This window comes from Octopus bimaculoides, chromosome 11, assembly GCF_001194135.2.
Source record: "Octopus bimaculoides isolate UCB-OBI-ISO-001 chromosome 11, ASM119413v2, whole genome shotgun sequence".
NCBI classification, from domain to species: Eukaryota; Metazoa; Mollusca; class Cephalopoda; order Octopoda; family Octopodidae; genus Octopus; species Octopus bimaculoides.
In genome coordinates this window covers 38958013-38974017 of record NC_068991.1, presented here as the reverse complement: position 1 = coordinate 38974017, position 16005 = coordinate 38958013, and the positions used below count along the sequence as shown (strand labels likewise).

Sequence of the window (16005 nt, the reverse complement as noted above, 5' to 3'; positions counted from 1 at the left end):
GACCTAAACACACCACCATCGGTTGTCAAGCGATGTTGGGGGACAAACACACACACACACACACATATATATATATACATATATACGATGGGCTTCTTTCAGTTTCCGTCTACCAAATCCACTCACAAGGCTTTGGTCGGCCCGAGGCTATAGTAGAAGACACTTGCCCAAGATGCCACGCAGTGGGACTGAACCCGGAACCATGTGGTTGGTAAGCAAGCTACTTACCACACAGCCACTCCTGCGCCTACTTATTTTATCTATTTATTGAACAGCCAGGGTATTTGGATTAAGACTTGGTTTTTTTAAACATTGTCAACATAATGATAAACAAAAACACACACAAAGGGATTCCATCCACATACTTTCTGCTTTCCAGTTTCATTCACAAGATAATAGTCATCTTGGGGCTATAGCAGACGACAGTTGTCCAAAATGTCACACAATGGGACTGAACCTGAAACTTCATTGTTTTTCTATTATATGTTCAATGTTTTGTATTAAAATCTGCATTTGTAAAACTATTGTACAGCCACCTACAGCATTTAAACCAGCCATATCCGGCCCAAATATTCTACCTATTTCATGTTGAAACTGGCCAGATCTAGCCTCTCACACCTACCCCACAATGTCATTCTAAAAATGAACAGTCATATTATCAAAATCCCAAAGCTACGAGAGTGCATGATTAATACAAAACAGTGAATAGGTAAGCATTACATTTGAATGGTAAAGGGTTAGCCTCCATTTCTACTGCAAACATTACACTATATTCACTCTACAAATAAGATGATGATATTTTTTTTTAACATAAAATTGCTGTTAGAACTGCAGAAATATTGGGTAAATTATCCTTACAAGGCAGAAAAATTTATCAACAACCAGCCATGGGACTCCAATCTTTTTCCCTCAAAAACTTTGACTGAATGCTATACCAATAAACTAAATTGCCCACTGAATTTAGACACTAAACACTTAAGCTTTATGGAACAACCATGTGTGTATAAATGTAAACAAAGAAATATTTGTTCTTTTATTAGAAGTGTCGAAAATATGTATTCTATGATACAAATAAGATGATGATATTTTTTAGAATGCAGAGTTGCTGTTAGAACAGCAGAAATATTGGGTAAATTACTCTCACAACTCTGCATTTGAAAAATATCATCTTATATGTATTGTAGAATACACATTTTCGACGCTTCTACTAAAAGAACAAATATTTCTTTGTTTACATTTATATACATGGTTGTTCCTTAAAGCTAAAGTATTTAATGTCTAAATTCAGCAGTGAATTTGTCAGCAGGCAGTTTAGCTTAATGGTGAAGCACTCAGCTGGAGTCTGAGGGATATAGGTTCGACTCCCATGGCTGGTTATTGACAAATTTTGCCACCTTGTAAGGGTAATTTACCCGATATTTCTGCTGTTTTAACAGCAACTCTGTGTTCAAAAAAATATCATCTTATTTGTTTGTTTACATTTATACACCATATTCACTATTTTCTTTTCCTGGTTTTTATTTTATGCTATTATTGTTTTATTTCAATTTCCTAGTGCCCTGCTTCAGAAACCCAAAAGTGAGATGACACCTGAGGAATTGGCTCAGCGTGAACAAGAAGAATTCAATACTGGTCCACTCTCTGTTCTTACGCAATCCGTCAAGAATAACACACAAGTCCTGATCAACTGCCGAAACAATAAAAAGTTATTGGCTCGTGTCAAGGCATTTGATAGGTAACTCTCTCTTTCTTCTGCTATATAACATTTTAACCCTTTAGCATTTAAACCAGCCACATGTAGCCTCTCATGCCAACGTTACAATATCATTCTAAAAATTAACAGTAATCTCATAAAAATCTCCAAGCTACAAGATACTGCATGATTAATTCAAAACAATGTGAATAAATAAGCAATACATTTGATAGGATAATCTGAATGCTAAAGGCTTAATGTTCTTGTTTAGCACAAGTCAGCTTTGACTGAAAAGACCTACAATCAACATTGTTATAGCTGTGACCATCTCATATTTTGTTCAAGTGCAGTGTACCCCCAGACTGAATTATCCAACCTATCCTTTTTGAAAATGTTAGGATTTGGTTTATGAGATATCTGATTGCTATTTCTAGCAGGCTGAGCAGCTATGTAGAGGCTCTGGTGTAGGTCTGCAAACTGATGTTCTAACTATTTTAGAGTCTTGAGTCAGGTCTATTTTTTATCCTGGCCCCATTTGTTATAATGTCAATTTGTTAGGGATTCTAACAGTTGCAACCATTGCAATAGTGGTTCATTAGAAGAACCTGTGCATTACTATGATTAGTTGTTACTCATGTCCTATTGGCATCAATATTCATCAAATCATTCTCAATATTGATGAGCCACAAAAAGCATTTTAAGTTCAAAATCAGAAAACGTTGAAACAACTGTTAGGAGCCTTATATATGTTTTGTACTGAAATTTGTATGTAATCTTCATATATTGGCAGAAAAATGCTGTCCATCAAATGAAATCCACCAAGTTACAGATACTCTTTTGTAACCCTCACTGCCAGCAATGCACCAAACCAGTATTCAGTCCACTGAAAACCTGTATCCAATAATAGTACTATTCACAAATCGCAATATAAAATATCTAGAATCATATGTAGATAATATTACTTGAAACAATATTCTTTAGGAAGAGTTTTAAACATGGGTAAATCTTTCTGGGACACCCTGTACAGTTTGATTTATTTTACTGGTGTGTTAAGTGTTCCAAGAGAATAATTGGCAGAAAGAGAGCCTGCTAAATGTTGACCCAACTGAGGGACCAGTTATCCGAATTGACAGTACCTTGGTAGATAAAACAATTAAGGAAATGAAGACAGGGTAAGCACCCGGCCCATCAGGAATCCTCACTGAAATGCTTAACATATCTGGTGGTGTAGGCTATGGTCTAGTCACCTGTATAGTCAACCAGGTGATACATGAAGGAGTCATACCCAATGACTGGTGTAGCAATACTGTAGTTAACTGCTACAAAGGTAAAGATGATGCCTTAGATAGAAATAATTACAGAGGTATCAAATTGTTGGTTCAAGTGATGAAAGTTACGGAGAGGGCCATAGCCCAACTAATTAGGGAAAGAGTTAGTTTAGATGAGATGCAGTTTGGTTTTATGCCAGGGAGAAGCACCACTGATGCTATATTTCTAGTAAAACAGCTGCAGGAGAAATACCTAGCCAAAGATAAACCTCTGTACTTAGCTTTTGTTGACATAGAGAAAGCCTTTGACAAGGTCCCCTGGTCCCTTATCTGGTGGTTAGTGCAGAAACTAAGGATAGACAAGTGGTTGAGGAGATCTGTACATAGATACAGGGATGCTGTCAGTAAGGTGAGAGTTGGCAACGAGTATAGTGAAGAATTCAGAGTACAAGTAGGGGTTCACCAAAGATAAGTCCTCAGCCCCCTCTTGTTCATCATAGTCCTCCAGGCAATAACAGAGGAATTCAAGACAGGCTGTCCCTGGGAGCTCCTCTATGCTGATAACCTTGCTCTTATAACTGAATCACTACCAGAACTAGAGAAGTTTCAGGTGTGGAAGCAAAGTCTAGAATTGAAGGGCCTTAGAGTTAACCTGGCAAAATCCAAAGTCTTAGTAAGTAGGAAAGCAGACAAATCACAAATCCCTTCAGGTAGATGGCCCTGCTTGATTTGTAGAAAAGGCGTACGTAGAAACTCCATAAGAGGCACCCAGTGTAAGCTATGGACACATAAGAGGTGCAGCAATATCAGAGGAAGGTTAACAAGGAAAACAGTTTTTGTGTGTGGAAGGTGCACAGGTACAATTAACACTGAAAATGTTCAGAAAATAGATTCCATCATGTGCTGGGGGTGGAAAATTAGAAGTAGTCGATAGCTTCCATTGCCTAGGTAACCAGGTCAATAGTGGGGGTGGATGTTTTGAGAGCATAGCTGCTAGAATACGATAGCCTAGGCAAAGTTCAGAGAGCTCCTACCTCTGCTGGTAATTAAGGGCCTCTCCCTCAGCGTGAAAGGCAGACTGTATGATGCCTGTGTGCAATCAGCCATGCTATATGGCAGTGAAACATGGGCTGTGACTGCTGAGGACATGCATAGGCTTGAAAGAAATGAGACTAGTATGCTTCACTGTTAGTGTGCATGTACAACAGATTGTAAGTGTCTTGAGAGAAAAGCTGGGCATAAGAGGCATCAGATGTGGTGTGCAAGAGAAATGACTGTACTGGTATGATCATGTGATGCATATGGATGAGGACAGCTGTGTGAAAAAGTGTTGCACTCTAATGGATGATAGAACCTGTGGAAGAGGTATACACAGGAAGACATGAGATGAGGTGGGGAAGCGTGATCTCCAAATGTTAGGTCTCATGGAGGCAATGACAAATGACCAAGACCTTTGGTGATATGCCATACTTGAGAAGACCCATCAAGCCAAATGTGATTGTAGTCACAGCCGGTGCCAGTGATGCGTAACTGGCCTGTTAAAAGCACCCTTCAAACATTTAGTGGTATGCTGTGCTTGTGAAGATCTGTTGAGCCAAGTGAAATCATAGTTGTGGCTGATGCCTGACTGGCACCCGTGCTGGTGGCATGTAAAAAGCACCATTCAAGTATTGAGCTTCATGGAGGCAGTGGCAGGTGACCAAGACATTTGGCAATATACCATGCTTGTGTAGACTTGTCAAGCCAAGTGAGACCATAGTCATGTCCAGTGTCGGTGTTAGGTCAATGGCACGTAAAAAACACCCACTACACCTTCAGAGTGGTTAGCGTTTTGAAGGGCATCAAGCCATAGAAACCTTGCCAAATCAGATTGGAACCTGGTGCAGCTCCCCAGCTTAGCAGTTTTCAGTCAAACCATCCAACCCATGCCAGCATGGAAAACAGGCGTTAAATGATGATGATGATAGTGATCTATAGAACATATAAGACTTATTGGCCAACACTATGTTACAACAAATATAAACAATACATAACATATAGTGTTAATTTTTAAATATGTTTTATAGTATGGTATAGTTTAATGTATATCTTCGACATCCTGAAGGATGTCAAATTTGTATTACTTGTTTTATATTTCTATAATGTTATATAAAATAAGGAATTTAGATTGTGATCCATAACTTGAGATACATAATGGTCACAGTTCTGTGTTATTCAGTTGTCATGAGTTTAAATATGAAATTATGTTTGTACTCTATAGTCATCCTTTAATGAAGCCTACATGTGATTTCATGCCATTGACAATTGGTATTAGCATCTCTATTTCACTATGCTTCAAAACCACAATTTCTATATATGAATTTTTTCTTTTTTTTTAAATGGCAGCAAATTGCTATGTATTCATAAACTGCAACCACCACATGAATTACAATACTACTACGACTCACAATACCAACAACCACAACAACACCAACCCAACAATAACATCAGCACAACAACACTATCTACATCATCAACAGTAATACCACAACACCAACACCACCATACAGACACTAACACAATGCATGTAAGCAGGCAAATTAATAGTATTTTAACCCCAGGTCAGTAATGACAGTGTAGACCTTAGATCAAAGGTATGTCAGCACATAATGATCGACCTGTCTGTTTTGCTTAATGGGTAACTTCATATTCCTACCTGTCAAACTGAGATGCATATGTCTGTATAAAATACTTTTAGGTTTATTTTGTCTTTTGTTTTCTGTTGTAGACATTGCAATATGGTCTTAGAGAATGTAAAGGAAATGTGGACAGAAGTACCAAAGACTGGTAAAGGTAAAAAGAAGTCAAAGCCTGTTAACAAAGATCGGTATATTTCCAAAATGTTTTTGCGCGGAGATTCTGTTATATTAGTGCTGAGAAATCCTCTTGCTGGACCTAAATAGACACATTCACAAATATTTGTATATCATGAGTGGATCATACCTTTTATTTTTTTTTATTATTTTTTTTTTTTGCAATCATTTTCACATTTAAATATTTTGTCTATATCTAATAAAATGTGCTGTTTTTAATTTTTATTTTTGCTGTTCATTATTTCCGTTTTTGTTTTTATTACAAAAAAAAACTGACAAGTCTTGTACCTAAGTTATTGAATGTAGAAAGCAGTTATACACCATGGCTTTGAAAAAAAAAATCTCTTATTGTACAAGAAGTGGAGAAGCCCTACTGTGACATTTTACAAAAGGCAATTTTTAAAATTTTCTTAACTTTTTTTCACATATTTCATAAAATATCTCTTTACAGAGCAAAAATCAAATATTTTTAGTGGTAGATATGAAAACTGTACCTACAGGAGATACTGAAAAAGTTTTGCAGAAGATATCAGTTCTATTTTTTGGTTGATGATTAACATCATTATGGTAATGACCATGAAATTTAGTTATACAGTCAAAGGGTTAAAGGAATACCTCCTCTGTATTAACCAGTCAACATAGGGTACCAATGAATAGAAATATACTGTAAAATCACATTGAAAGCTATTAAATTACGAAGTGTTTGTGTTGTTTATAATAAACTTTATTTTACATTTCTTGCCCACAAGAGATTATGTCCGATCTTTAGCATACTTCTGTATATCTTCTCAAATCATGATCACAGGAAAAGTTGTTGATAATTCTTATCAACAAAGACAAAGCTGATAAATATTGCACAAGTGTTGCAAAATAAGTTTAATTACCAATAAACATCAGCTTGGACGATACCTTACTCAATCGACAGAGGAAGGTGACCGATCAAACTGATTATGTAAACAGAATTATGATTGGTCGAAAGTGTCTTCTTGTCAGAATAGGCAGAAAATCAGCGTATCAAAATTTTAATCCCTTTCACACTTATAAAATGTCAGGCAAACTTAAAATTTGTCATTACCATTTTAGCCAGGAGACCAAACTGATAGTTTGGTAACCCACTAAAATAAACAAAAAATCAAAAGGAGAAAATAAACAGCTTTGCAAATTTAATTAAATGTTTATTGAGAAAGAGAAGTGCGAAATTTAAGAAGCAACTTGTTAGAATATACACGTCTGTGAGGAGACATAAACAAGAAAAGCAAAAATCTACTATACCAAAAGAACTGGTAATATATACATTACAAGTGTTCTATGAAGAAAACATAAGATTGCTGCATAATTCAACATGAATGTGAAACGACATTAAACATCGTATAAGGTAAATGAAGCTTTCTGTAGGAACACTGTCATATTCACGTATGCAACGATGAATTATGGTGTTGTCATCGGCATTAGATGCAGTAAGAGCTGGTAGCAGTGATGAATTTCATTGTCCTAACACAGAAAGTGAGCAATAGCTTCCTGGAGGCAAGTGCAAGCTAGACTTCTTAAGTGGAGAAAAACTGATTTATTTAAGGAAATTGCTGGACTCCATTGTGATAGCAATGTAGAATATGGCCTGGACCATGATTACCAGCATGAACGTCAAACTTCAAAAAGTAATTGACCATTTAATGGTTTTAGTAAATTCAATCAGGAAAAGTAAGCATTATACTGTCCAGCATAAATAAAAGTCAACTTCATTATATTTTTTTCTGTAAAAACCTATTTTGACATTAAATGAGTCTATTTCCAGTACGAATGTCTACATTTGTATATCCTTTTTCAGCAAAAAAATTTTTTTTTAAGATTCTGGAAACGATCTACTCCTATAATTTACACACCCACTAAAGTTTATTTTCGTTTTTGCGTAAAAATGTTCGTAAATTATATGGGTTTTTACAGTATATATTCTTTTACTTGTTTCAGTCATTTCACTGCGATCATGCTGGAGCACCACCTTAAAGGGTTTTAGTCGAAGAAATCAACTCCAGGACTTATTCTTTGTAAGCCTGGTATTCGTTCTATCAGTCTCTTTTGCCAAACCACTAAGTTACAGGGATGTAAACACACCAACATAAGTTGTCAAGCAATGGTGGTGGCCAAACACAGACACAGACACGCATATAAATATATACATATATATATAAAAGGATGTACCCAAAAGTAACCAGAAATGTTCTCTGTGGGACAAGCCCATTGCAGTTCAGGCTTCTGCCACAAGAAGCCACTTGATTTGACCCTCAGGCATCAGTCTGCTGACCAGTGGCAGCATGTGTGTGGTCATACTGCAATGCAGTGTGTCTTTGATTTGCAGTGCTTTTCCCCTGTTCATCGATTTTTGTGATGGCTGAAACAAAAGAACAGCATGCTTCCATGAAATTTTGTTTTCTGCTCGGGGAAAACAGTGGCCGAAACAGTTGTCATTACTTCAAACTCCTTACAAGGACTCTGCCATGAGCAAAACACAAGTTTACAAGTGGTTTCCACACTTCTGGAATGATCACTTATTGCTTGAAGACCAACCTCATTCAAGGTGGCTGTTGACCTGAATGAATGAAAACCTGAAAATTCTTGAACTGATCTTGGAGGACTGTCATTGAACAAATCACAAAAGAAAAAAACAACAGACATTAAAAAAATTGCATCATTTCACAAGAGTTCCAGCACTGCTTCAAACAGTTGAAAATGTGTCTGGACCGATGCATTGCTTCAAATGGAGAATACTTTGAAGGTGATAAAAGTGTAAACATTTAAAACTAAGTGAATAAAATAATATTGCAAAATTCTGGTTTCTTTTGAGTACCCCTTTGTATATACAATGGGCTTCTTTCAATTTCCATCTACCAAATCTACTCACGGCTTTGGTCAGCCCATGGCTATAGTAGAAGACACTTGCCCAAGGTGCCACGCAGTGGGACTGAACCCAAAACCATGTGGTTGGGAAGCAAGCTTCTTGCCACACAGCCACGCCTATGGGGGTTTGAAAATGCACCTGAATCTCTAAATATGTAATGGTTTTTAAATTTTGTAATAGATTTATTCAAAAGCCAAACGAGCTTCAACACGTTTTGGTTTATCAATGGTAAAAAACAAATGAATAAAGGGTTTAGGAGAGTTTGAATTTACTAGGGAAAATTCAGAAAAACATGTTTAAAGAGCAAATGTTCATAGAAATTTCAATTAGTTTCACAGAGATAGTAATATAAGTTGAAGTGTTTGATGAAGATCATAGCAAATATACATGATTGAAAGTTCAAATCATATCAATTTTTTTATAAAGACAAACCAGATAAACAGAAAATAAATAACACTTTGCCACATTCGGATGAGAAAAACTAATAATTATGCCAAGTTTCGTTTATCCCAGTGTGTGGGAAGTGGGTCAGGGAAATCTTTAATGAACACCCCTTGTAATTACCATCATTAATAATGACCACTTTCTGACAATTGACCAGTTGAGCATCGAGGTTGATGTAATCAACTATCCTGCTTCCTTGAAATTGCCGACCATAATTTGAAACTTTATTTATACACTTAAAATATTCCTTTACTATATCAAAGACCATGAAATTTTCAAAGAAATGATACCACCCCATCAATGAATATATGATGTATCATCAATTAATGTGGGTTTTCCATCAACTAAGCTTTAAAATGTTATAAGTACCCCCTTGTATTTTACCCCTGAGATTTAGACAAGCTCCCACAGATCAATTAGTATAAATTATACATACTGAACATTCTTAACTTGATGTTCACCATGTTAAGAATATTATGTGTGCATTTAAGATTCTAATTATAATTATATGAGATCTTCCTACAAGTAATGTCTGAATATTGGGTAAGAAAACAAGATGGCCTGAAAAGTTAACATTACATTAAACATATAGTTGATGTTCCCCTTCATTAATACATATTTTCATCAACATCTCATTAAAAAAATTAATGAGCATCTGTTGTTTTCCAGTTTATTAAACTTATTGATCAAGAGTGTACAAACTTGTTACATGAAAATGTTTTATTCAGCATAGAAGTGATTAATTCCCTGTACATTAGAGTAAATTTTCCTGAGTATTTTTCCACTGTTATTCATTTTATGTACATGTGTGTGTGACTGTATTAAGAAGTCTGCTTCCTAATCACATGGTTTCAGGTTCAATCACAGGCTTGTGACACTTTGGGCAAGTGTCTTCTGCTTCAGCCTCAAGCTGACCAAAGTCTTGTAAGTGGATTTGGTAGACAGAAACTAAAAGAAAACCATCATATATATCATCAGCATCATCATCATTTAACATCCATCTTCCATACATGCCTGAGTAGGATGGTTGACAGGAACCAGCCAGGTAGAAAAACTACCCTGGGCTATTGTGTCTGTTTTGGCAGGGATTTTATGGCTGGATGCCCTTCCTAACACCAACCACTCTGCTGAGTGGATTCAGTACTTTTTATATGGTACTAGCACAGGTGAAGTTAGTTTTGGCTGATATTTCAGCTGGATGCCCTTCCAAATGCCAACCACGTTACAGTGTAGATTGGATGTTTTTAACAGGGCACCAGCACTGGCACGGTAACCAAGTAACTCACAAGACAAAGAATTAAGAGAGGGGCAGGGCATTTGAGGAGGTGAACTTGTGTCAGAGAATGAAAGGCTAGAGTCTGACAAAGAGACAGACAGAAGTAGGTGTCTCACCACAACAGAGTGGGTATTAGAGGAGGTGATCCAGTATCAAATCATGAAAGGTTAGAGTGTAACAGGGAAATAGAGAGGCAGAAATAGGTGTCTTGCTATAGAGGAGGCACAAAGTTACCAAGTGAGAGAGGTACAAGAAAGAGGCCACACATATATACATATATCCATATACCCACACACACACATATGAACATGTAGTCCACATAATTGAAATTATAGACATAAATACACCCATATACCCATGTATACAGACACACATATGAACATGCAGTCCTCACAGAGGTACACATAGCTGTAAATATATATACATATATACCCATAATCATATACATCTACATCCATACTAACACATATACATAATGAGGTTCACATAAGTACATACAGACACTTATACAGTAAGCTGACAGGCATACACACTCAAAAAATGGATACAAAGACGGGAAACCTCTACACACCATCTATCATCACCATCATCATCATTTAACATCCATTTTCCATGTTGGCATGGGTTGGATGGTTTGACTGGAGCTGGTATGGTCAGGGGCCATATTAGGCTCCATTTGACTGTTATAGTTTCTATGGCTGAATGCCCATTCTAATGCCAACCAATCTACAAAGTGTACTGCATGTTGTACATCAGCACCAGTGCTTTTGATATGGCACCTGCACACAGTATCAATTCTGCTGTGGTGGAGAGGTCTTCTTATGTACAGCAATGCACCATCTCCTTAGTCATCTCCTTCATAAGGCTCAGTGTCTTGAGATCAGCCTTCAATACTTCATCTTATGTCTTCCTGGACCTCCCTTTTCCCACAAGTTCCATCCCCTTTAAGTGATTGGCATTTCTGTATACAACTGTCAACATCCATATATATAGGGAGAATTCACAAAATAAAACAAAAGACGAAGACAGGTGGTGTAGACAACAAACAGGTGTATTAGTATAACGCTTGGGAAGCGAAAAAGTCTTTAACATTTCGAGCCTACGCTCTTCCACAGAAAGGAACACGGAAAGAAACAAGGAGAGAAAAAAAGAATGTACAGTGGCTAGCGATCTATCATGGCGAATTCCATATATATATATATATCAGTAATAATCTTATATTCGAGAATGCGTTTTGTAGTATGTTGTTTAAAACCCATTCACAGTATTCGGCTACCTGATGTCAACAACAGTATGGTGGTACATGCCACTGGATTTACTTCAGGAATTCCTTTGTGTTTATAAACTTTATTAAAAATATGACAGAAAGAAAATGGAATTCATGAGACTCTTTATTAAGATCACTACAGTCATTTTGACCTATCATGCACTGGTACTACAATTGTCATGCATTGTAGGTGCAGACATGTCTCCTCAGGTGACCTTTCAAAAAGTACTTTGCTTTTTATTTGTCAATTCGCTTATTTCTATAACAATACATTTTGATAATTGCAGCATATTCTGTGTCTTCATAAGGTACTAAGATATACTGAAGAATTCATCATCATCGTTTAATGTCCGCTTTCCATGCTAGCATGACTTGGACGATTTGACTGAGGACTGGCAAACCGGATGGCTGCACCAGGCTCCAGTCTGATCTGGCAGAGTTTCTACAGCTGGATGCCCTTCCTAACGCCAACCACTCCAAGAGTGTAGTGGGTGCTTTTATGTGCCACTGAAACGAGGGCCAGTCTGGTGGTCCTGGCAACGGCCATGCTCAAATGGTGTTTTTTACATGCCACCTGCACAGGAGTCAGTCCAGCAGCACTGGCAACGACCTCACTCAAATGTTTTGTTCACGTGCCACCGGCACAAGTGCCAGTAAGGCGACGCTTGTAACAAATTCTTCTCATATAAGTATATATGTATGTACGTATGTCAGGTCACCCTGTAAGTCATGCCGTTTCTTGTAGAAGGCTTTGAAGAAATAAAAGAAAAACAAGTAAGGTACCAATTTAATCAACTATGTATTCCTAATCAGAATCAATAACATTCTTCCAATGCTGTAAAAGGTTTTTCAAACCAATTCTATAGAAATCAGCTGGCTTGGAAGAGAAAACCCTTGAAGGTTCGTTTCAAGTGCCTCTAAGGAAATGTATTCTTTTCCATAAATAAAATTTTGCAAGCTTCTGAATAAATGATAATCCAAAGGAGCAAGGTCAGGAGAATACAGAGGATGTGGAAGTCTTTCCCAACCTAACTCCTCAATCTTAGCACATGTGATTCTTGTACTATGAGGTTTGGCATTGTCATGATGCAAAATGAAACCCTTTCGATTGACTAGAGAGCACCTTTGTTCTGTAAGTTTTTCATTCAATCTATCAATTTGTTCACAGTACACTTGAGCTGTAATTGTCTTGTTTTGTGGCAAGGTTTTAAAGTGAATTATACCAAACATGTCCCACCAAATGCTTAACAAAACTTTCCCAAGGATGAAGATCTTGTTTTGGATGGGATCTTGTTTGTTGTCCTGGTTGAACCCATTAACGTTGGCACTTAACATTCTTATAGAGTACCTACTTTTCATCACTGGTCACTAAGCAGTTCAAAAAATGGAGATTTTTTTCTCACATAAATAAACAGCAGTGCAGATATTGACACGGTCTCTTCGGTTGTTTTCACTCAGTTCATGTGGAACCCACTTGCCAAGCTTAGACCCAATTCCAAGTTCTTGCAAATGGCAATGGACAACTGGTGATGATGAATTAACCTCTTCTGCTAACTCTTCAACAGTTGCATATGGATTTCTTTTAATAGTGGCTTTCAACACATCATTATCAAAAGGGACAGGACATTTAGAACAGTGGAAATCTTCCAAGCTAAAGTCCCCTTGTCAAAATTTTTGTGCTTCAAGTGCTTTTTTTCATTTGCAGATTGTTGAGTAGGAGGGGTATGTATATTTTGATGGATGATGTTGTTTTCTTCCATGTTCTTTGGATTGTATGTTGATACATAAGACAAAGTTTTAAGTGTGTCAGAGGGTTTTCCTGTTTTTTGTGATTCTTAAATGTCTGTTGTTTTGCACATTCTATTCCATTTTTGATTAAACTAACTGGGTGTTTTCTTTGTAGTATTGTATTTTTAAGTGCTTGATGCCAAATTAAAAGGTGTATTGATTTAAGTATGCTTTGGATGGCAAGAAGAGAATAGTAGATATTGTTTTGAGTATGTTGGTTCCTATGCTAGTACTCCTTTTATGATTAAAATGTCCAGAAAGGATAGCTGTTTGTGACTGCATTCCAATGTAAATTGGATACTGTGGTTAATGTTGTTAATTAAGTTTTTAAATTCCAAGAGTTGATCAAGGTTATGTGACCACAGACTGAAACAGTCATCCAGGTAGCATTTCCAGCTGGTGAGTTAGTATTTTTGGAAATTGTCACCAAGTTTCAGTCTGGTGTGTTCATATATTTGGACTTCCAAGTGTGCCATGACAAAGTTAGCAAAAGTGGGGGCTACCCTTGTTCCTATTGCAGTCCCAGTTTTTTGTCTGTAGGTCTTTTTGTTGAGGTTAAAAAAGTTATTCTGTAGGATGAATTTTAGTCCCTCAATGATGAATCCTCTTCCAATTCGATTAGGAATGTCATTTGGGAATTTTTCCAGCCAGAATTGTATAGCTTCTATTCTGAATTCATGAGACCAAAAGAACGTCCATACTGGTTTTGCTCAGATGGTTTAAAAAGTCCAGGCCATCTCTTATGAAGTTGGTTCAGTATATGCTGGAGAATAGGCTTTAGGAGGATGTCAATGAGTCTGTGTGTCTCACAGGAATGACCATAACTGACCTCATTTTGAGATTTCTTGGATGTGGAATACTAACAACTAAAGAAGTCGATCTTCTACAGGCTTCATTTATGACTTCACTTTTGTGGAATTTTGGAAGTCCATAAAAGTTGCAGTTTTGCAGTCAGATCTAGTTTCCTTTTCCATTAAATCTTGTTGGAACTGATGGATAAAAATGGTAAACTTTGTCCTTATTTTGGATTGACAATAGTTGTTGATTTTTTTTATAGTAGGTATTGGCTTGAAGGAGGGTTAGGGTAGTGTTAATGTATTGTTCTGAGTCCATGACTACAGCACTCCCTTTATCATCTTCTTTTATAACTATATTATGGTCATCCATGACATTATTAATGATTTTCCATTCTTCTCAGCTTGTATTTGTTTTAAATTTTTGAGGTGGAACTAAATTATTGGGGAAATTGGATGCCAAATCACAAAATTTATCCAGAGTTTGGTTTCTCACTTTTTGTTGGAGAGTAGTTGGTTTTATTATGAAGTATTGAGTAATCATCAATTTCTTTATCAAATAGTTCTTCATTAACTCGAAGTTTTCTACAGAATTCCTGATATCATTCTGTAACTCATTTAAATTCAATTTTTGTGGTGTTGGAGTGAACTTCAGTCCTTTTGAGAGAATTTTGGTTTGTTGGCTTGATAGAGTTTTACATGAGAGATTTATAATCTTCAGGATATTTGACGGTACACAGGCAATATATCCAGGACCCTACACGACCAGGAAAATTCCCATAAGTAAACGCTTAGATCAATGTCCAGCAAACATAAATTTTAAATACAAGATTTCCCCTCTCTATCAATACACTGGAAACACTTCAACCCAATTTTGATTGAATGAGGTAAGTATGTTCATTAAAAAGTACAAATCACATCTAAATATCCTATGAATTTGAATACACGTCTTGTATCCTGTCAGTACATATGAATGTGTGCATAACTGGAATGACAAATCTGTATTTACTTTAGTAAGCATGTATATGTTAGTACATATTGTTGGAACGAGGTGTGCTATCCCCGAATCTACCTTGGTGCTTTACTGTTTAACTGCCTGATTCTATCAGATCTGGAAAATTTTATTACACACACACACACACATTATATCATATATTTATAACTGTATATAGGCACAGGCATGGCTGTTTGGTTAGAAGCTTGCTTTGCAACCACATGGTTTTGGGCTCAATCTCACTGTATGGCATCCTGGGCAAGTGTCATTTACTATAGCCAACCAATAACACCTGTATGAATTTGGTAGATGGAAACTTTGTAGAATCTGCTTTCCAAGCTGGCATGGGTTGGACGGTTTGACTGAGGGCTGGCAAGCCAGAAGGCTGCACCAGGCTCCAATCTGATCTGGCAAAGTTTCTACATCTGGATGCCCTTCCTAACACTAACCACTCTGAGAGTGTAGTGGGTGCTTTTATGTGCCACTGACACGAGAGCCAGTCAGATGGTACTGGCAACGACCACACTCAAAAGGTGTTTTTTTACGTGTCACCTGTTTTTTTGTAAACTCTCATATATACATACATACATACATACATACATACATATATATATATATATATACATATAGAGGTTAAGACCCAAAGCTGTCAGGTAATGCTGAGTAAGTGTCAGGTAATTCTTAAAAAAAATGTTTTATATATATATATATATACATACATATACATATATATATA

General features: G+C 36.7%; 2 protein-coding genes across 2 annotated transcripts in view; both read left to right on the top strand.

Annotated features, from left to right (window-relative positions):
* Nucleotides 1-6032, top strand: part of LOC106881112 (small nuclear ribonucleoprotein Sm D2) — a 26460-nt gene extending 20428 nt beyond the window's left edge. Inside the window, exons 2-3 of the mRNA XM_014931353.2 lie at nucleotides 1556-1735; nucleotides 5729-6032. Of these exons, the coding sequence (XP_014786839.1) occupies nucleotides 1556-1735; nucleotides 5729-5903 (355 nt within the window). The 3' untranslated portion in view covers nucleotides 5904-6032. The remainder of the gene's footprint in view (nucleotides 1-1555; nucleotides 1736-5728) is intronic.
* LOC106883096 (proteasome subunit alpha type-6) overlaps nucleotides 1-16005 on the top strand; it is a 267726-nt gene that overhangs the window by 186784 nt on the left and 64937 nt on the right. The window lies entirely within an intron of this gene.